At 44.6% G+C, this 16,437-nt stretch overlaps 1 protein-coding gene across 1 annotated transcript in view; it reads right to left on the bottom strand.

Moving 5' to 3' along the window:
- dhrsx (dehydrogenase/reductase (SDR family) X-linked) overlaps window positions 1-16,437 on the bottom strand; it is a 287,258-nt gene that overhangs the window by 18,363 nt on the left and 252,458 nt on the right. Inside the window, exon 6 of the mRNA XM_038817868.1 lies at window positions 8,754-8,961. Within this exon, the coding sequence (XP_038673796.1) occupies window positions 8,754-8,961 (208 nt within the window). The remainder of the gene's footprint in view (window positions 1-8,753; window positions 8,962-16,437) is intronic.

Genomic DNA, 16,437 nt, shown 5'->3' with positions numbered 1-16,437 from the left:
ACTCTGGAGTTGTCTAAGGGGTGACTTCCCAGTTAGATCACATGATGAGTGGTAGGGGGAGGAGACGGGGGAGGGGGGAATGGGCAGCGGGACTGTAAAACTGGACTATAAGAACCAGCTTGTAAATAGAATGGATTTACTTTTGTTATCAACATATTATGAATTTTATCAATATCTTTTGGGGGGGGGGGGGGTGGTTGACTGACTATCAACATGCTGGGGGTCACCACTGACTAGAAACTGAACTGGACTAGCCATATGAATGCTGTGGCTACAAGGGTAGGTCTGTGGCTAAGAATTCTGCAGCAAGCAAGTTGCCTCCTGACTCCACAAAGGCTGTCCACCACCTAGAAAAGCACAAATCAGGAGTGTGATGGAATACTCTCCACTTGCCTGAATGAGTGCAGCTCCAATAGCACTTAAGAAGCTCAACCCCATCCAGGATAAAGAAATCCATTTGAATGGCAGCCATTTCAAAAGCATTCCACCACCGATGCACAGTGTTAGTAGTGTGTACCATTTAAGGGGAGACGGTGATATAGTGGTAATGTCACTGGACTATTAATCCAACGGCACAAACCAATGCTCTAGATACATGGGTTCAATTCCCATCAGCTATTGGAACTTAAATTCAATTAATAAAACAAGATTTGGAGTTGTAAACGAGTATCAGTAATGGTGAGCATGAAACCATTGTTGATTGTTGTAAAAACCCATCTGATTCACTAATGTCCTTCAGGGAAGGAAATCTGCCGTCCTTACCTGGTCTGGCCTACAAGTGAAATCAGACCCATAGTAATGTGGTTGACTCTTAAATGCCCCAGAAAACCAGTCAATTCACGATCAATTAGGGATAGGCAACAAATGCTGGCCTGACCATCATGCTACATCCCATGAGAGAATTGATTTTTTTAAATCTAAAAGATGCACCGCAACAGCTTACCAAGGCTCCTCTACCACCTAGAAGGACAAGAGCAGCAAATGCATGGGAACGCCATTACCTGGAAACTCCCCTCCAAGCCACACACCATCCTGACTTGGAACTGTATTGCTGTCCCTTCACTGACAATGGATCAAAATCCTGAACTCCCTTCCTAACAGCACTGCGGGTGTACCTGCAACGGTTCAAGAAGGTGGCTTACCACTACATTGTCAAGGGCAGTTGGAGATGAGCAATAAATGACAGAGATGCCCATGTCTTGTAAAAAAATAAAAAATATATACATGGAACCATTCAGGTTCCTAGGGTGTCTCAAAGCAATTTACAACTGGATAATTACAGTTGAATTACATAGAATTTACAGCACAAAACTGGTCATTTGGCCCAACGAGGGTTTATAGGTAAACTCCACATCAAATGGGCACACAGCATGGTCACATAGAGAGTGAGATGAATGATCACCTTATCTGTTTTGATATTTAGCTGACAGATTAATATAATGTCAATGTTATGACCTACGAAGAATTCAGATTTACAATCTGACAAATAATTCCAGAGACTTGGCTAACACAAATTTCCCAAGGTAACAATATCCTTTGAGACTGAAGCAAGACCTCTGAATCACCAGCCTGGACACAGTTAGTCACTGACAATCCCTGAACCCACTTCATGTATCTCCACTTGGCAATAAACCATCTTGCGAAGGACTTTAACAATTAGAGGTGACATTTAAACTATTTATATGAACAGAAAGAATCACCAGTCCTGTGTGACGTGAATGCTTTAAAAAAAGACTACAGATAACATTTTTGCCTACAAAGTAGCTAATATAGGATGGCTCACAGCTAGCACAATCTGTCAAGGCAGAAACACCCAAGGAGGTTAGATCATGTCATAAATGATAAGTGTAAAGTGAGGCGAGTTTATCACCCACATCTGAATCACCACATGTATTATTGCCTGGAAGAGCACATTTGTCTTGTGTGATAATGTGAGGGAAATTAGGTATTACCACAGCAAAATTAGATGTGTTGTTGTTGGCTGGTACTCCCGTATATATCCAATAACTCAGACTTCAGAGATACTGTCTGTTGTGACTCACACTGAAGTGTTTGATTCTTTTTGAAAAATTTGTTCTTGGGATGTGGGCGCTGCTGGCTAGGCCAGCATTTGTTGGCCATCGCTAATTACTCTTGAACTGAGTGGCTTTCTAGGCACTCAGGGGGTTGGGGGGCAGTTAAGAGTCAACCGCATCGTTGTGTGGGTCTGGAGTTGCATTTGGCCAGACCAGGTAAGGACGGCAGATTTCCTTCCCTGAAGGACATGAATGAACCAGATGGGGTTTTACGACAATCGGCAATGGTCATCCTTATTTAATTTCAGATTTTTATCGAATTCAAATTTCACCATCTGCCAACGCGGGATTCCAATCTGGCACCTCAGAGCATTACCTGGGTCTCTGGATTACTAGTCTAGTGACAATACCACTACGCCACTGGGGCTCTGGAATGAGAATCAGACCCAATGTTCTTTTATCAAGATCCTCCAAAGTAGCTGAGGTTTGGCTGGGGTGAGCAAACTGTGAGAGGCTCACTTGGGTTCAATGTCGCTGCCAGTAGAGATACGGCAGCATGAGCTAAAGAAAGCCATACAAAAGAAAGACTTGACTTTATATACCATCTTTCACTAGCTCAGAATGTCCTTTAGAGCACTTTACAACCAATGACGTACTTTTGAAGTGTAGTCACTGTTGTAATGTAAAAACATGGTGGCCAATCGCCGCATAGCAAACAGCAATGTAAAAATGATCAGATGACTTGTTTCCGAAATGCTGTTTGAGGGGTAATGGCCAGGTCATCCATAGAATCCCTACAGCGCAGGAGGAGAGGAGGAGGCCATTGGGCCCATCGGGTCTGCACCGACCCTCTGAAAGAACGCTCTACCCAGGTCCACTGCCCCGCCCACCCCACCGTAATCTAACCTGCTCATTCCTGGACACTTAGGGGCAACTCAGCATGGCCAATCAGCCTAACCTGCACATCGTTGGACGGCCGGAGGAAACCGGAGCACCCGGAGGAATCCCACACAGACACGGGGAGAAAGTGCAAACTCCACACAGACAGTAACCCAAGGCTGGAATCGAATCCGGGTCCCTGGCGCTGTGAGGCAGCACTGTGCCACCGTGCCAAGTCATCAGCGATAACGTGGCTGCTCTTTTTTTGAAATAGAATCCTGGGATCTTTTCCATCCACCTGAGGAGGCAGAAGGTGTCTTGGTTTATCATCTCATCTGAAAGACAGCACGTCCTGCAGTATAAAGGTTTGGCACATACGGGATTAACGTCTGACTGAGTGCAGTACCACCCACACAGTGATGCAAAAGGACACATGGCCTGCACCTAGGGGGTCAGTCTAGTGCTCTCCAGGGCCGTGTGCAGAAGCAAGGATGGAGACAGCTCCTAGCTTGAACCCTTTACTGTGTATATGTACATTGCTCTTGTAGTTAATTAATACATAGTTAATCTACTTAAGATGATGAAGGCTTCATTATGACCTACTGAATGGTATCCAACACCCTGCAACACCTCCAACAGTGTGGCACTTCCTCAGTACTGCCTCTGAGTGTGTCAACTTTTTGCCCTGGAGTGGACCTTGAACCGACAAACCTTCTGACTCAGAGGCAGGCATGCCAGCAACTGAGCCACAACGGCACCTAGTTTGCTTCACTATTTGCAAAGAATGTCCAGTTGGATATTGTGTCAGAGGGAAAGCAGCACACAAGAGGTCATCTCCCAGCAAGAATTACTGCATATCGGAAAGAAAGGGAAAATACTGGAAACAAAAAGGCAAACCCATGTGCTCTGCATATGCTGCACTGCTTCCAGCTGGGTCACTGCTGCCCTTAGCTGAGCAGCAGCTCCAGGCTGTCTTGTGAGGGATACTATTCGGGGGACCAGAACTGGTAGCAGCCACATTGAGAGAGACCCTGAAGGACGTTCATCGCTCAGAATTCAGGACATGATCTGTCATTCGCTTGTCTGTCTTTGGCTCTTTCAAACTCATTCGACAAAGCTCTTTGAATTCTGTTCTTTGTGTAAGCGATAAGATAAGTGGCAGATCAGTGATTTGTCATTTTCTATTGCTGACAATAATGAATAGCAAATGTGCCACACTTTAAGAGATAAAGGTCACATCACCAGGAGAAGCTGGAATTTAAATACAACTAATTAATACTGCCTGCTTAGAATGATCACAATAATGTGATAATCTAAATCTTTGGTGCTTATTGCATTAATCTGGAGAGCCTGACATTTTACAGTCTAGGGAAAGGTGAAACTTCAGCATCCATGCACGGAGGTATGAGTGAGACACTTGTTGAAACTGCAATTGTTGCAAATGCGAAACTTTATGAGATTGTTATGTTTTCAGACTGTGATTTAAATTTAGGATAAAATGGAGGAATGAAGGGGTTCATGTGATCTGTTCTGAATGCTGCTGACAACAAACTTGGGTCATTTGGTTCCGAATGATTAAAGTTGGGGGGGGTGAGGGGTGAGGTTGTTTTACTGGGAAGAAGTTGCAAGGTGTTAATTCTTGTTGACAATGGAAGAAACATCTGTGCTGAACGTGGGTAGACTGTTAGTCTCCAACGTCCCAGGAAGGTGTCAAGGATGTCAGATATTGTAAACGATTATCCTTCAACCGTCTATTTAATTTCAAGATCAAATAGAGTTAAGATCTAAAGGATAGCTAATCGGTCTTTCTACTTGGATACAAGGTCCATGTGATTTACATTGCCATGGCAATAGATCATAGAATTTACAGAGCAGAAGGAGGCCATTCGGGTCATCGATTCTGCACCGGCCCTTGGAAAGGCAACACCTCTTAAACCCACGCCTTCACTCTATCGTCGTAAACCAGCAACCCCTCCTAATCTTTTGGACACTAAGAGTCAATTTAGCACGCCCAATCCACTTAACCTGCACATCTTTGGACTGTGGGAGGAAACCGGAGCACCCATAGGAAACCCACGCAGACACGGGGAGAAAGTGCAAGCACCACACAGACAGTCGCCAGAGGCTGGAATTGAACCCGGGACCCTGGAGCTATGAGGCAGCAGTGCTAACCACTGTGCTTTGAAGGGGGTAGGGCACATAGAGAGTCACTGACGGATCAGATAGCAAGGCTCTCCTAAAAAATATTCTTGAATTTCACCGGCAGGGCAATATGCCAGGAACGTGATAGAGAGGAACAGGCAGAGATGCCAGGAACGTGATAGAGAGGAATAGGCAGAGATGCCAAGTCTTTATTATTGCACATGAAAGCTCGCATTCAGATTGAAAAGATTTGTGAGGATTTAAGATGAGGCTGAATGAAGGATTTTTCAAGCTTGAGCTACAGGGAGAGTCACTGGGCAAACCTTCACCATGAAAGACAGTTCTGACATTAAAAGTTATCAACCTGGGAAAGGAAAAGAATGGAAGCAAAGCCTCAGGAGCTAAGAATCACCTTGGACTGGTTCTGGAAGCTTAAGGAACAGAGGAAAATACAATCGTGGCAGGAGATTTTAGTTGATTTGAAGGATAAATGGAGGATCATTTCTGTCAGTTAAAGTATAAGTAGCCAACTGAAATAGCGTTTGATAATTGGTGCTTTAGTTTGTTTGTTCCAATAAAAGTCTTAAAATGTGAAATCTTACCATGTCATCCTTTCACTGGAACTTTTTTATTCCAATGTCGACTTTTTTTTTACCCAAAGCGCTTTTTGTGGGGGTGGAGAGATTGATTTTGTCCTTCATCTGGGCATACAAGGTATTCAGGATTCGGAAAACGGTCTGGTAGTCAGGGGGTTTGGCGTTGCCCAGCCTGATATATTACTATTGGGCGGTGAATGGGGAGAAGGTGTTGGCTGGTGCGGGCGATCAGGAGGCAGTTTGGGTAAAGATGGAGTTGGATTCATGAGGGGGGGTCAGGGCTGTGGGCATTGGTGACATCCTCACTTCTGTACTCTCCAGGGAAACATTCGGGTAACCCGGTGGTGGTCGCTACATTGAAAATATGGAAACAATTTCAGCAGCACTTTAAATTAGGAGCAGTGTCAAAGTTGACACCGAATCGTGCTAACAATATGTTCGAGCCAGCAAGGTTAGATGACAGATTTAGAGGCGAGGAGGACAAGGGGTGGAAAGAATGAGGGATTTGTTTCTGGAAGGGCGACTCACGGGTTTAGAGGAGGTGTCAGAGATGTTTGGACTCCTGCAGTCAGATACGTTTAGGTATCTGCAGGTTCGTGACTTTGCGAGGAAAATGTTGCCATCATTCCTGGTGTTGCGGCCATTGTCACTGCTGAAAAGGGAGGTACTTTGGGAATTTACGGGAGGATCCCGGCGGAGGATACATCATCCCTGCAGAGGGTTAAGGCCAAGTTGGAGGAGGAGTTGAGGGATGGGGGAAATTGGAGGAAGGGGTGAAGTGTTAAGCCTTGCAAAGGGTGAATGCCACATCTTCATACGCGGGACTTGGGCTTCTGCAGTTGAAGGCGGTACACCGGGCACATTTAACATGGTCTAGGATGAGTCTGTTTGAGGGAGTGGAGGATAAGTGTGAGTGCTGCGGGAGGGGCCCAGCCAACCCTGTTCATAGGTCCTGGGCATGTCCAGGATTTTGGGTGTCCTTCTTCAACACCATGTTGGCGATTCTACAAATTTAACTGGACTCCAGTCCCTTAGGGGCCATATTCAGGGTGTCAGACCTGCTGGAGCTGCAGACAGGAGCGGGGGTGGGGTGGATGTCCTAGCCTTCACCTCGCTGAATGCTCGCAGGTGGAATTTGTTCGAACGGAGGGCAGCTTCTCCACCCAATGCCTCAAGAATGGCTGGGGGTTCTTATGGAGTTTTTATGCCTTCAGAAAATTAAGTACGCCATGAGGTGCAATTGAGCAGTTCGACAAAAGAGGCAGCCGTTTATTTGGTACTTTAAAGAGCTAGTGACTGTCAGCTGTTAGGGGCCGGGGGAAGGGTTATTTGGGGGTGTGGGTACGATAATTTTATGTATGTTTTCCTGTTTTATCATTTTGTGTTCATCAAAAATGTTTCATTAAAGTACTTTTTTTTAAAAAGTTGTCGGTCTTTCCGGAGATCATAACACAATGTGATGGGATACCTTATGATGAAAGCGGAGTAAATTGAGTCTATTTTCTCGAAGTTTAGAAGAATGAGAGGCGATCTCATTTAAACTGACAAGATTCTGAAGGGGTTTGGTGGGGTGGTCATGGAGAGCTTGCTCCCTTTGATTGGGGAATCTAAAATGCGGGGGCACAGTCTCAGGATAAGTGGCCAATCATTTAGGACTGAGATGAGGAGAAATTACTTTGGAATTCTCTATCGTTGAACACATTTAAGGCTGGGACAGACAGATTTTTGATCTCTCGGGAAATCAAGTGATATGGGGAGCTGGCAGGAAAATGGAACTGAAGCCCGAGATCAAACTCAGATCAGAAAATGGAACTGAAGCCCGTGGGGCCGCACGGTAGCATGGTGGTTAGCATAAATGCTTCACAGCTCCAGGGTCCCAGGTTCGATTCCCGGCTGGGTCACTGTCTGTGCGGAGTCTGCACGTCCTCCCCGTGTGTGCGTGGGATTCCTCCGGGTGCTCCGGTTTCCTCCCACAGTCCAAAGATGTGCGGGTTAGGTGGATTGGCCATGCTAAATTGCCCATAGTGTCCTAAAAAGTAAGGTTAAGGTAGGGGGGGGGGGTTGTTGGGTTACGGGTATAGGGTGGATATGTGGGTTTGAGTAGGGTGATCATTGCTCGGCACAACATCGAGGGCCGAAGGGCCTGTTCTGTGCTGTACTGTTCTATTCTATTCTATCAACCATAATCGCATTGAATGGCGAAGCTGGCTCGATGAGCTGAACGTTTTACCTCTGCTCCTACTTCTTATGTTCACGTGTTCACCCTGGTAACATTGCCTCCAGTTCTTTCATCCTTATGTGTTTATACAGCTTCTCCTTAAAAGCACCTCTGCTCATTGTCTCAGCTACCCATTATGGTAGTGAGTTCCATATTCTAAACACTGTCGAGGGAAAGGAGTTTCTCCTGAATTCCCTATTGGAGTTATTGGGGACTGTTTTGCATTTATGGTCCGTAGCTCCGGTTACAACCAAAAGGAGGAAACATTTTCTCTACGTCTCCAAATTGAACTCTTCCAAAATCCCAAAGAATTCGGTCTTCAAGTCTTTGCCTTCCTGCAGAAAAGAACCCCAGCGTGTTTAAGCTTTCTGAATGTATCATTCTAATTATTAAATGTCTGTGGATGGTTCAGTGGTAGAATGATTTGGGCTGAGGAAAGTGCAGAGAGAGCTTTATTCACTTAAATATATGATGACCCACCTGGGAGTACCTGCTGCACATACTGCAATAGAAAGTGTGCCATTTCCTATCAGTGGCATCCTCTCGCACATGCATGGTGCGAGAGTGGAGGAATTTTATGGGAAGTGGTAGAGTCTTTTAGTCCCACCTTACTTTACAGTCCAAGCTTTCTTACAATTCTATCACTCTCCAAAACCACATCCAACTGTCCACTTATACCGTCTGAGTCAGTGGCGTACCCAGGTAACTGTCTACGCAAATCCATTACCCATTGGTGAAAGCATTCTGTCTGTCTTTCCTTCTTACTTCAAACTTTTTCACTTTTGACCTCTCTCCTGGCAATTGAACCCTTGGCCGCCATGAACAATATTGGGGCTGGCTTTGAGAAAAAGTGACAAGAGAAAACTCAATTCCTAAAAGACAATGCCTGAAAAGGCTTGATACCTTGAAAAGCAACCAGGACGTTAACCACTTGCACAGTTTGAAGAGCCAGCTGGTGTGCTTGTAGAGGTCTGTGTTAACGACTCCTGGGTCCACTACGTTTGACGTCACGTGACTCCCGTCAGCTGCCAGACGCTGCTGCAGTTGGTATGAGAAAAGGGTGAGGGCAAGTTTGCTCTGGGCATAAGCTCCATGGGGTGAATAATGGTGTCTGCACATAGAAAAACAGAAAAATTGTAAGGGTTGAGGCTACAGCAATTTATTATTTAATGCAATCCATGTATTGACCAACACTCGATTACAACTCACAATTTGTTTTCCCGTTACACTCACATTAGGTCCTTGCTTCTATTTTTAATGCAATTATTTTCTGCGTTCTCCTTGTGGCATGTGCAGACTGCACATGCTAGTACCTCAAGGTAATCGTTGTGTATTAGTCTGGACTGTGACAATCTCCAACCCCGTTCTCATTCAGCATCCACGCATCGTCATTTACTGCCTGGAGTCACGACTGGAAGCAGGGGCGGGATTAACTTCTCCCTCTTTTGCCATTGGGAAGGAGGGAGGCTGAGGTTTTAATGACAAGGCTTGACTGCCCAGATCACGGATGGAACATGTGACATAATAAGCATTTTGAAAGTACTGTCGTGTGTGAGCTCGATCCAGGTCCCCAAACGTTCGGGACACAATCTTAAAATCAGAGCCAGGCTGAACAGGAAGCGCTTCTTTCATAGAATGATCCTAGAATTTACAGTGCAGAAGGTGGACATTCGGCCCATCGAGTCTGCACCGGCTCTTGGAAAGAGCACCCTACCCTAGCCTACACTTCCATCTTATCCCCATAACCCAGCAACCCCACCCAACACTAAGAGCAATTTTGGACACTACGGGCAATTTAGCATGACCAATTCACCTAACCTGCACATCTTTGGACTGTTGGAGGAAACCGGAGCACCCGGAGGAAACCCACGCACACACAGGGAGAATGTGCAGACTCCACACAGACAGTGACCCAAGCCGGGAATCGAACCTGGGACCCTGGAGCTGTGAAGCGATTGTGCTATCCACAATGTTGCCGTGTTGCCCTTCACATAGAGGTTGTTGGAAATCTGGAACCTCCTACCACAAAAAGCTATTGATTCTGGGGGTCAATAGAACATTTCAAAACTGCAATTGACAGGTTTTCTTTCGGCAAGGGTATTAAGAGTGACAGAGTTAAGATAGATTGATGGAGTTGAAATACAGATCAACTCTGAGTTAATTGAATGGCAAACCAGGCCTAAGGTGCGGACTGGTCCACTCCTCTTCCTCTGTCCCTAGGCCAATAAAAAGTACATGGTAAATCCTGTGCTCAGTACGTTGCCGGTATAAGTCTGAGAACTCTGCAGGTAACGATCTTATTTTCAGTGGGTACCGAGTCTGCTAACTGCAGCTTCTGTGGGCAAATCTAAGATGCTGTGAATTTATTTGTGTGTCTCGCTGGTTCTGTATTAAATCCTTGGAAACTAAAGTCATAGCACCTTGAATGATTTACATTGAAAGTGGTGCAGTCTCCTTTGCATTATCTGGCTCCATGATATAAAAATGGCGTGCCATTTAAACAGGGTGTCTGTCTTCCGACCTTATTTCAGATGCTGCAGAGATTACATTAACCTCCCCAGCACCAGTAATTCTGTCTTTCCCTAAAATAAAACCAGAAAATGCTGAAAAGGCTCTGCAGTTCTGGCACTACCTGTGGGGAGAGAGAGAGAGAGAGAGACTGCTTCAGAGGAATGATCTTTTGTCAGGATTCATAAAAGTTGGAAATGTAACAATTTTCAAGGCACTGCAGAGCCAGGGTAAGGAGAAAGCAGGGAAGAGGTATACAGTATACATACACTGTCATATCCAGTATAAACATTCTTGTATCCAGTATACGCACACTATAGTATCCAGTATACACACACTGATGCACCCAATATATCCACATTGTCGTATTCAGCATGCCTATACTGTCATATCCAGTACACCCACACTGTCATATTCAGTATACACACACTGTCGTATGCAGTATACATACACCGCCGCATCCAGTATACCCACACTGTTGCATCCAGTATACCCACACTGTTGCATCCAGTATACCCACACTGTTGCATCCAGTATACCCACACTGTTGCATCCAGTATACCCACACTGTTGCATCCAGTATACCCACACTGTTGCATCCAGTATACCTACATAGTTGCATCCAGTATACCCACACTGTCATATCCAGTATACACACATTGATACTAAAAAAACTCCACAACTTCAAACATAAAGGAATTTGTACAGAATAATTAGTGACGTTGGTGGATCAAATGACCAGTGCCATTCTTTAAGTAAGCTCTTATACTCAGAATTAATGGCACAATAATTAACTATGCCTGGAATTGATACATTGGATTTGCTACCGGCATTTAATTTCAGGATTTGGATGGATCCCTGAGAGGGAATTACAGGCAATAATTTAGTCAATGGGGTTTAGACATCTTAAACATAGAATGATTGATACCTGGAAGTGGTTACAAGCCGGTATTCCAAATTAGTCGCTAATTTATTATTTTGCACTGGGTAAAATCTACAAATGCTGCGTGCGACCAGCTTGACATTTCCCCTAGCCTGCTGTGAAAGTACTCAACAATAACCATACCATAGAGATAAGGATAGGGTATTCTGTTGGGCTCCTCCTGTGCTGGAACAGACAAGAGTGAAGGTTATTTCTCAGCAGTTTATTAGCAGACAGGTTAAATGACTCTAATTACAAAGTGACGGATGGAAGCTGGGTGTTGTTCTCGAGACTTGTCCAATTTTGCAGCCTTTGGTCGACATTATCACAGCCCCAGGTGCACACACGGCAAAGGCTAATGTTGGATTGTAAAAATAAAGAGAAAATCTCTGAGAGGCTTCTCACAGCATGAGGTATTGCCCAACAATGAGCTGTCTGCAACATTGTGAATTGAAATCTTATTCAACGTTTTGAGAATACAAGGGTCATGCTCCACATGAATGCTGATGACACGTAGCTCTCCCATGCCATCACCCCTCCTGATCCCTCCAATTCCTCAGATTTGTCAATCGGCTGGACCGAAATCCAGATTTGGGTGAACATACTTTTCCTCCAATTCAATGTCCTCTCCCAGGCTGCTGGCTGGCTGGGCGCAACCTTGGTGTCCTATTTGACCTTGAGTTGATCTTCCGGTCCCATGTCCTGCCTATTACCAAGAGCGCCTGTGCAACATGGTCTGTGCCCGGCCCTGGCTCAGCTCATCTGTGCCTTTGGTACCTCCTGGCTCGACAACTCCTATGCTTTCCTCGCCACTTTGCACCTACAGTGAGTTCATGCAAAACATCACTGTCCCGTTCACCCATCGCCTCTGACCTGCCTTGTTCACATCCTGATATGAATTTGATTTTAAAATTCTCATCCCTGAATTCCGTTTTCTTTGATAATGCTCCTGTGAAGCGTGTCGGGGCATTTTACTATGTTAAAGGCGCTGTGGAAATGCAAGTTGTTGCCATTATCTCTCTATGGAATTGTCCTCATTTTCCTACATAATAAGAACCAACGCCAGTCAAAGTGGCTGATTGTATGTGAAAGATTTTTCAGTGTTTCTGAGATATGAATTGATGCCTAATTTTCTTTTTCTCTTTTGTCTCCTTGCACTTTTGAAAATAGCTTCCATTTGACATTTGGTCATTTTGTGGAATGGCTGTACTTTTTATCATATGATCAGACTGGTATAAATATGATTTCCAAGTAGCTCTTAAAAGTGAGAGGTGATACACTTTGGAAGGAGTAATGTGACAAGGAAGTATTCAATGAATGGCATGACACTGGGAAGTTCTGAGGAACAAAGGGATCTTGGCGTGTTTGTCCATAGATCTCTGAAGGCAGAAGGGCAGGTTAACAGGGTTGTGAAAAGGCATAAGGGACATTTGCCTTTCTCAATCGAGGCAGGGAGGTCATAGAATTCATAGAATTTACAGTGCAGCAGGAGGCCACTCGGCCCATCGAGTCTGCACCGGCTCTTGGAAAGAGCAGACTACCCGAGGTCAACACCTCCACCCTATCCCCATAACCCAGTAACCCCACCCAACACTAAGGGCAATTTTGGACACTAAGGGCAATTTTGGACACTAAGGGCAATTTATCATGGTCAATCCACCTAACCTGCACATCTTTGGACTATGGGAGGAAACAGGAGCACCCGGAGGAAACCCACGCACACACGGGGAGGATGTGCAGACTCCGCACAGACATTGACCCAAGCCGGAATTGAACCTGGGACCCTGGAGCTGTGAAGCGATTGCGCTATCCACAATGCTACCGTGCTGCCCCATGTTGGAGTTGTGTAGAACTTTGGTGAGGCCACAGCTGGAGTGCTGTGTGCAGTTATGATCATCGCATTATAGGAAGCATGTGATTGCACTGGAGGGGATGCAGAGGTGATGTTTCCTGGGATGGAACATTTAAGTTATGTAGAGAGGCCGGATAGGCTTTGGTTTGTATTTGCTGGAGCAGAGAAGACTGAGGGGCGACCTGCCCGAGGTGTACAAGGTTATGAGGGGCATAGACAGGGTGGATAGGGAATAGCTGTTCCCCTTTGTTGAAGGGTCAGTTATGAGGGGACACGTGTTTAAGGTGAGGGGTGGGAGGTTTAGGGGGGATTTGAAGAAAAACCTTTTTACCCAGAGGATGGTGACGGTCTGGATTGCACTGTCAGGGAGGGTGGTAGAGGCGGGTTTCATCACATCCTTTAAAAAAAGTACCTGGATGAGCACTTGGCATGTCATAACATTCAAGGCTATGGGCCAAGTGCTGGCAAATGGGATTAGGTAGGCAGGTCAGGTGTTTTTGATGTGTCAGTGAGTACTCAATGGGCCGAAGGGCCTCTTCTGTGCTGTATTATTTTGTGATTCAGAAAATAGTATTACAAACTTCAATTTTCTTGTTCTTTTATTTCTGATTTTTACCCATACTCAGCCCTCCCTGGAATTCTCCTCATTGCTCAGAAGATATTCTCTTCCTCGGTTGTAGCAACTCATATTGATGTTTGGTCCCATTCCTTTAACATCATAGAGCTAGACGATGATCAGAAGAACCCACGGTCAGGCCAACTATGCTCTGACAGATCACGACAGCATTTAAATCAGACAGCTTTATCAGATCTGACAAATGCTATAATGCGTACCATTACATTGACAAACATGCTAGTTTATGAACAATCTACTCCACTTTTTAGAAATTCAAAAGTTGCCTTTGACAAGGGAACACTTCAGTGGTTTAGGCATCAAATCCAGCTGCATCACTGTCTGTGGTAATGCCATTTAAGTAACCTCACTGTGACAAGTCTTTGCTGAAATAGTGCATGATCTATCTCATTGTGGCCTCCTACTGGGAGAGGAATGCAAGAGAGCTTGTGCTGGACTCAGTGTCAAATCTCTTAAGATTCATACCACAGGCATCAGCTACAGGATTGCGAGATGGACCATCTAGTTCTCCTTCTATGATCCTTGTTGTTGCAAGATATTATGCTAATGGCATTGCTGACTGATCATCGCCATCAAACTCTATCAATTAATTTGCAACAGGCACAGAAATTACATAATAGAGCCAAAGTCACCGCTTTTCCTCCCGCCACACATACTCATACAGAGCGGCAGTAGGTGAACATTTAGGGGGCAGCGATCACTATATCATAGGTTTTAGGCTGACTATGGATCAGGACAATCCAGAGTCAGAATGATTAACTGGGGTAAGAATGGATCTGGGTCAAATAAACTGGAATCAAAGTTTGGCAGGATATACGGTACATGGACAATGGGCTACCTTCAAAGAAAATGAAAATCGCTTATTGTCACGAGTAGGCTTCCATGAAGTTACTGTGAAAAGCCCCTAGTCGCCACATTCCGGCGCCTGTTCGGGGAAGCTGTTACGGGAAGAGATGGAAAGAGATGGAAGATACGGGAAAGAGATGGCTCCGGCACAGTCAAAGTATATTCCCATGAGGGGGAACGGTAGGGCAAAGAGATTCAACGATCCCACGATGACGAAAGTGATTGAGATTAAGATGAAGATGAAAAAGTGTGCTTGTGACAGATGTCAAGTGCATAATGTAATTTGAAAATCAGGCTGAACATAGAAGATTCAGAGGGTAAGTGAAAAAACAAGAGGAAGTATGAAAAGACACTGGCAGCTAACATAAAAGGGAATCCCAAAATCTTTCACAGGCATATAAATAATAAAAGTGATGGCAAAAGGAGGAACAGGGCTGATTAAGGACATAAAAGGGATTTATGCATGGAGACAGAAGGCAGAGAAGAGGTATTCAATGAATACTTCACATTTATCTTTGTGAAGGAAGATGCTGCTGCACAAGTCATGAAAGAGGATGTAGTTCATATAGTTGAAAGATTTAAAATTGATAAGGAGGAGGTATAGGATAAGCTGCCTGTACTTAAAGTTGATAAGACATCAGGACCTGAGGAGATGCATCCCAGGACATTGAGGGAAGGGAAAGTGAGCATTCGCAGACACTGGCCATTATTTTCCAGTCTACTGTAGACTCAGGGGTGATGCTTGAGGACTGGAGAATTGCAAACATTACATGGATGTTCAAAAAAGTGTACAAAGATAAGCCCAGCAACTACTGGCCCATCAGCTTAACTTCAGTGATAAGGAAACTCTAGAAATAACAATTTGAGACAAAATCAATAGTCACGTGAACTACTTTGGGTTAATTAAGAAATGCCAGCATGCAAAATTGTGTTTAACTTGCTGGAGTTTTTTGAGGAACTAACAGAGAGGATTGATGAGGGTAATGCTGTTGATGTGGTGTACATGGACTTCCAAAAAGCATCTCACATAGTGCTGCACAACAAACTTGTGAGAAACGTTATAGTTCATAGGATAAAACCAAACAGTAACAACATAGATATGAAACTGGTGGTGGGAAATGAATAGTCACTAATGGATGCTTTTTGGGGTTGGAGAAAGGTTTCAAGTGGAGTTCCCCAAAGGTTGGGCTTTTGCTTTTCCTGATTTTTTTTTAATGACTTAGATCTTAGTGTACAGGGCACAATTTCAAAATTTACAGATGACTCAAAACTTGCATTGTTAACTGTGAGGAGGATGGTATATAATTTCAAAAGGACATGGACAAGTTGGTAGAATGGGCTGACAAGATACGGTTCAACGTGGAGAAACGTGAAGTAACTCATTGTGGTAGGAACAGTATGGAGAGAAAATACAAAATAAAGAGTACAATTCTAAAGAGGGTGCAGCAACAGAACGATGGCAGGACAGGTTGAGAGTGTGGTAATAAAGCATACAGTACCCTAGCTTTTATGAATAGGGACATATAGCACAAGAGCAAGGTGCTTATGTTGAATTTGCATAAGGCATTAGTTTGGCTTCAGCTGGGATATTGCATTCATGGATGTTGTACTTTAGGAAGGGTGTAAAGGCATTGGAGATAGTGCAGGAAAGATTCACGAAAATGGTACTCTAGTCTCTTGAGTCGATTTGAACCCAGGACCTTGTTCATTCAGAGGTGAGACTGCTACACACTGAGCAATGGCTGAAGGAAACTGGCTTGACATAATTCTGGAGTTGCCTTCTGATAGCCTCTCACAAAGGAAAGAAACTGCTGCACAGCTACAC

The sequence above is a fragment of the Scyliorhinus canicula genome, chromosome 14 (assembly GCF_902713615.1).
Source record: "Scyliorhinus canicula chromosome 14, sScyCan1.1, whole genome shotgun sequence".
NCBI classification, from domain to species: domain Eukaryota; kingdom Metazoa; phylum Chordata; class Chondrichthyes; order Carcharhiniformes; family Scyliorhinidae; genus Scyliorhinus; species Scyliorhinus canicula.
Note: the sequence above shows the minus strand (reverse complement) of the source record. Positions and strands in the feature narration are given on the sequence as shown.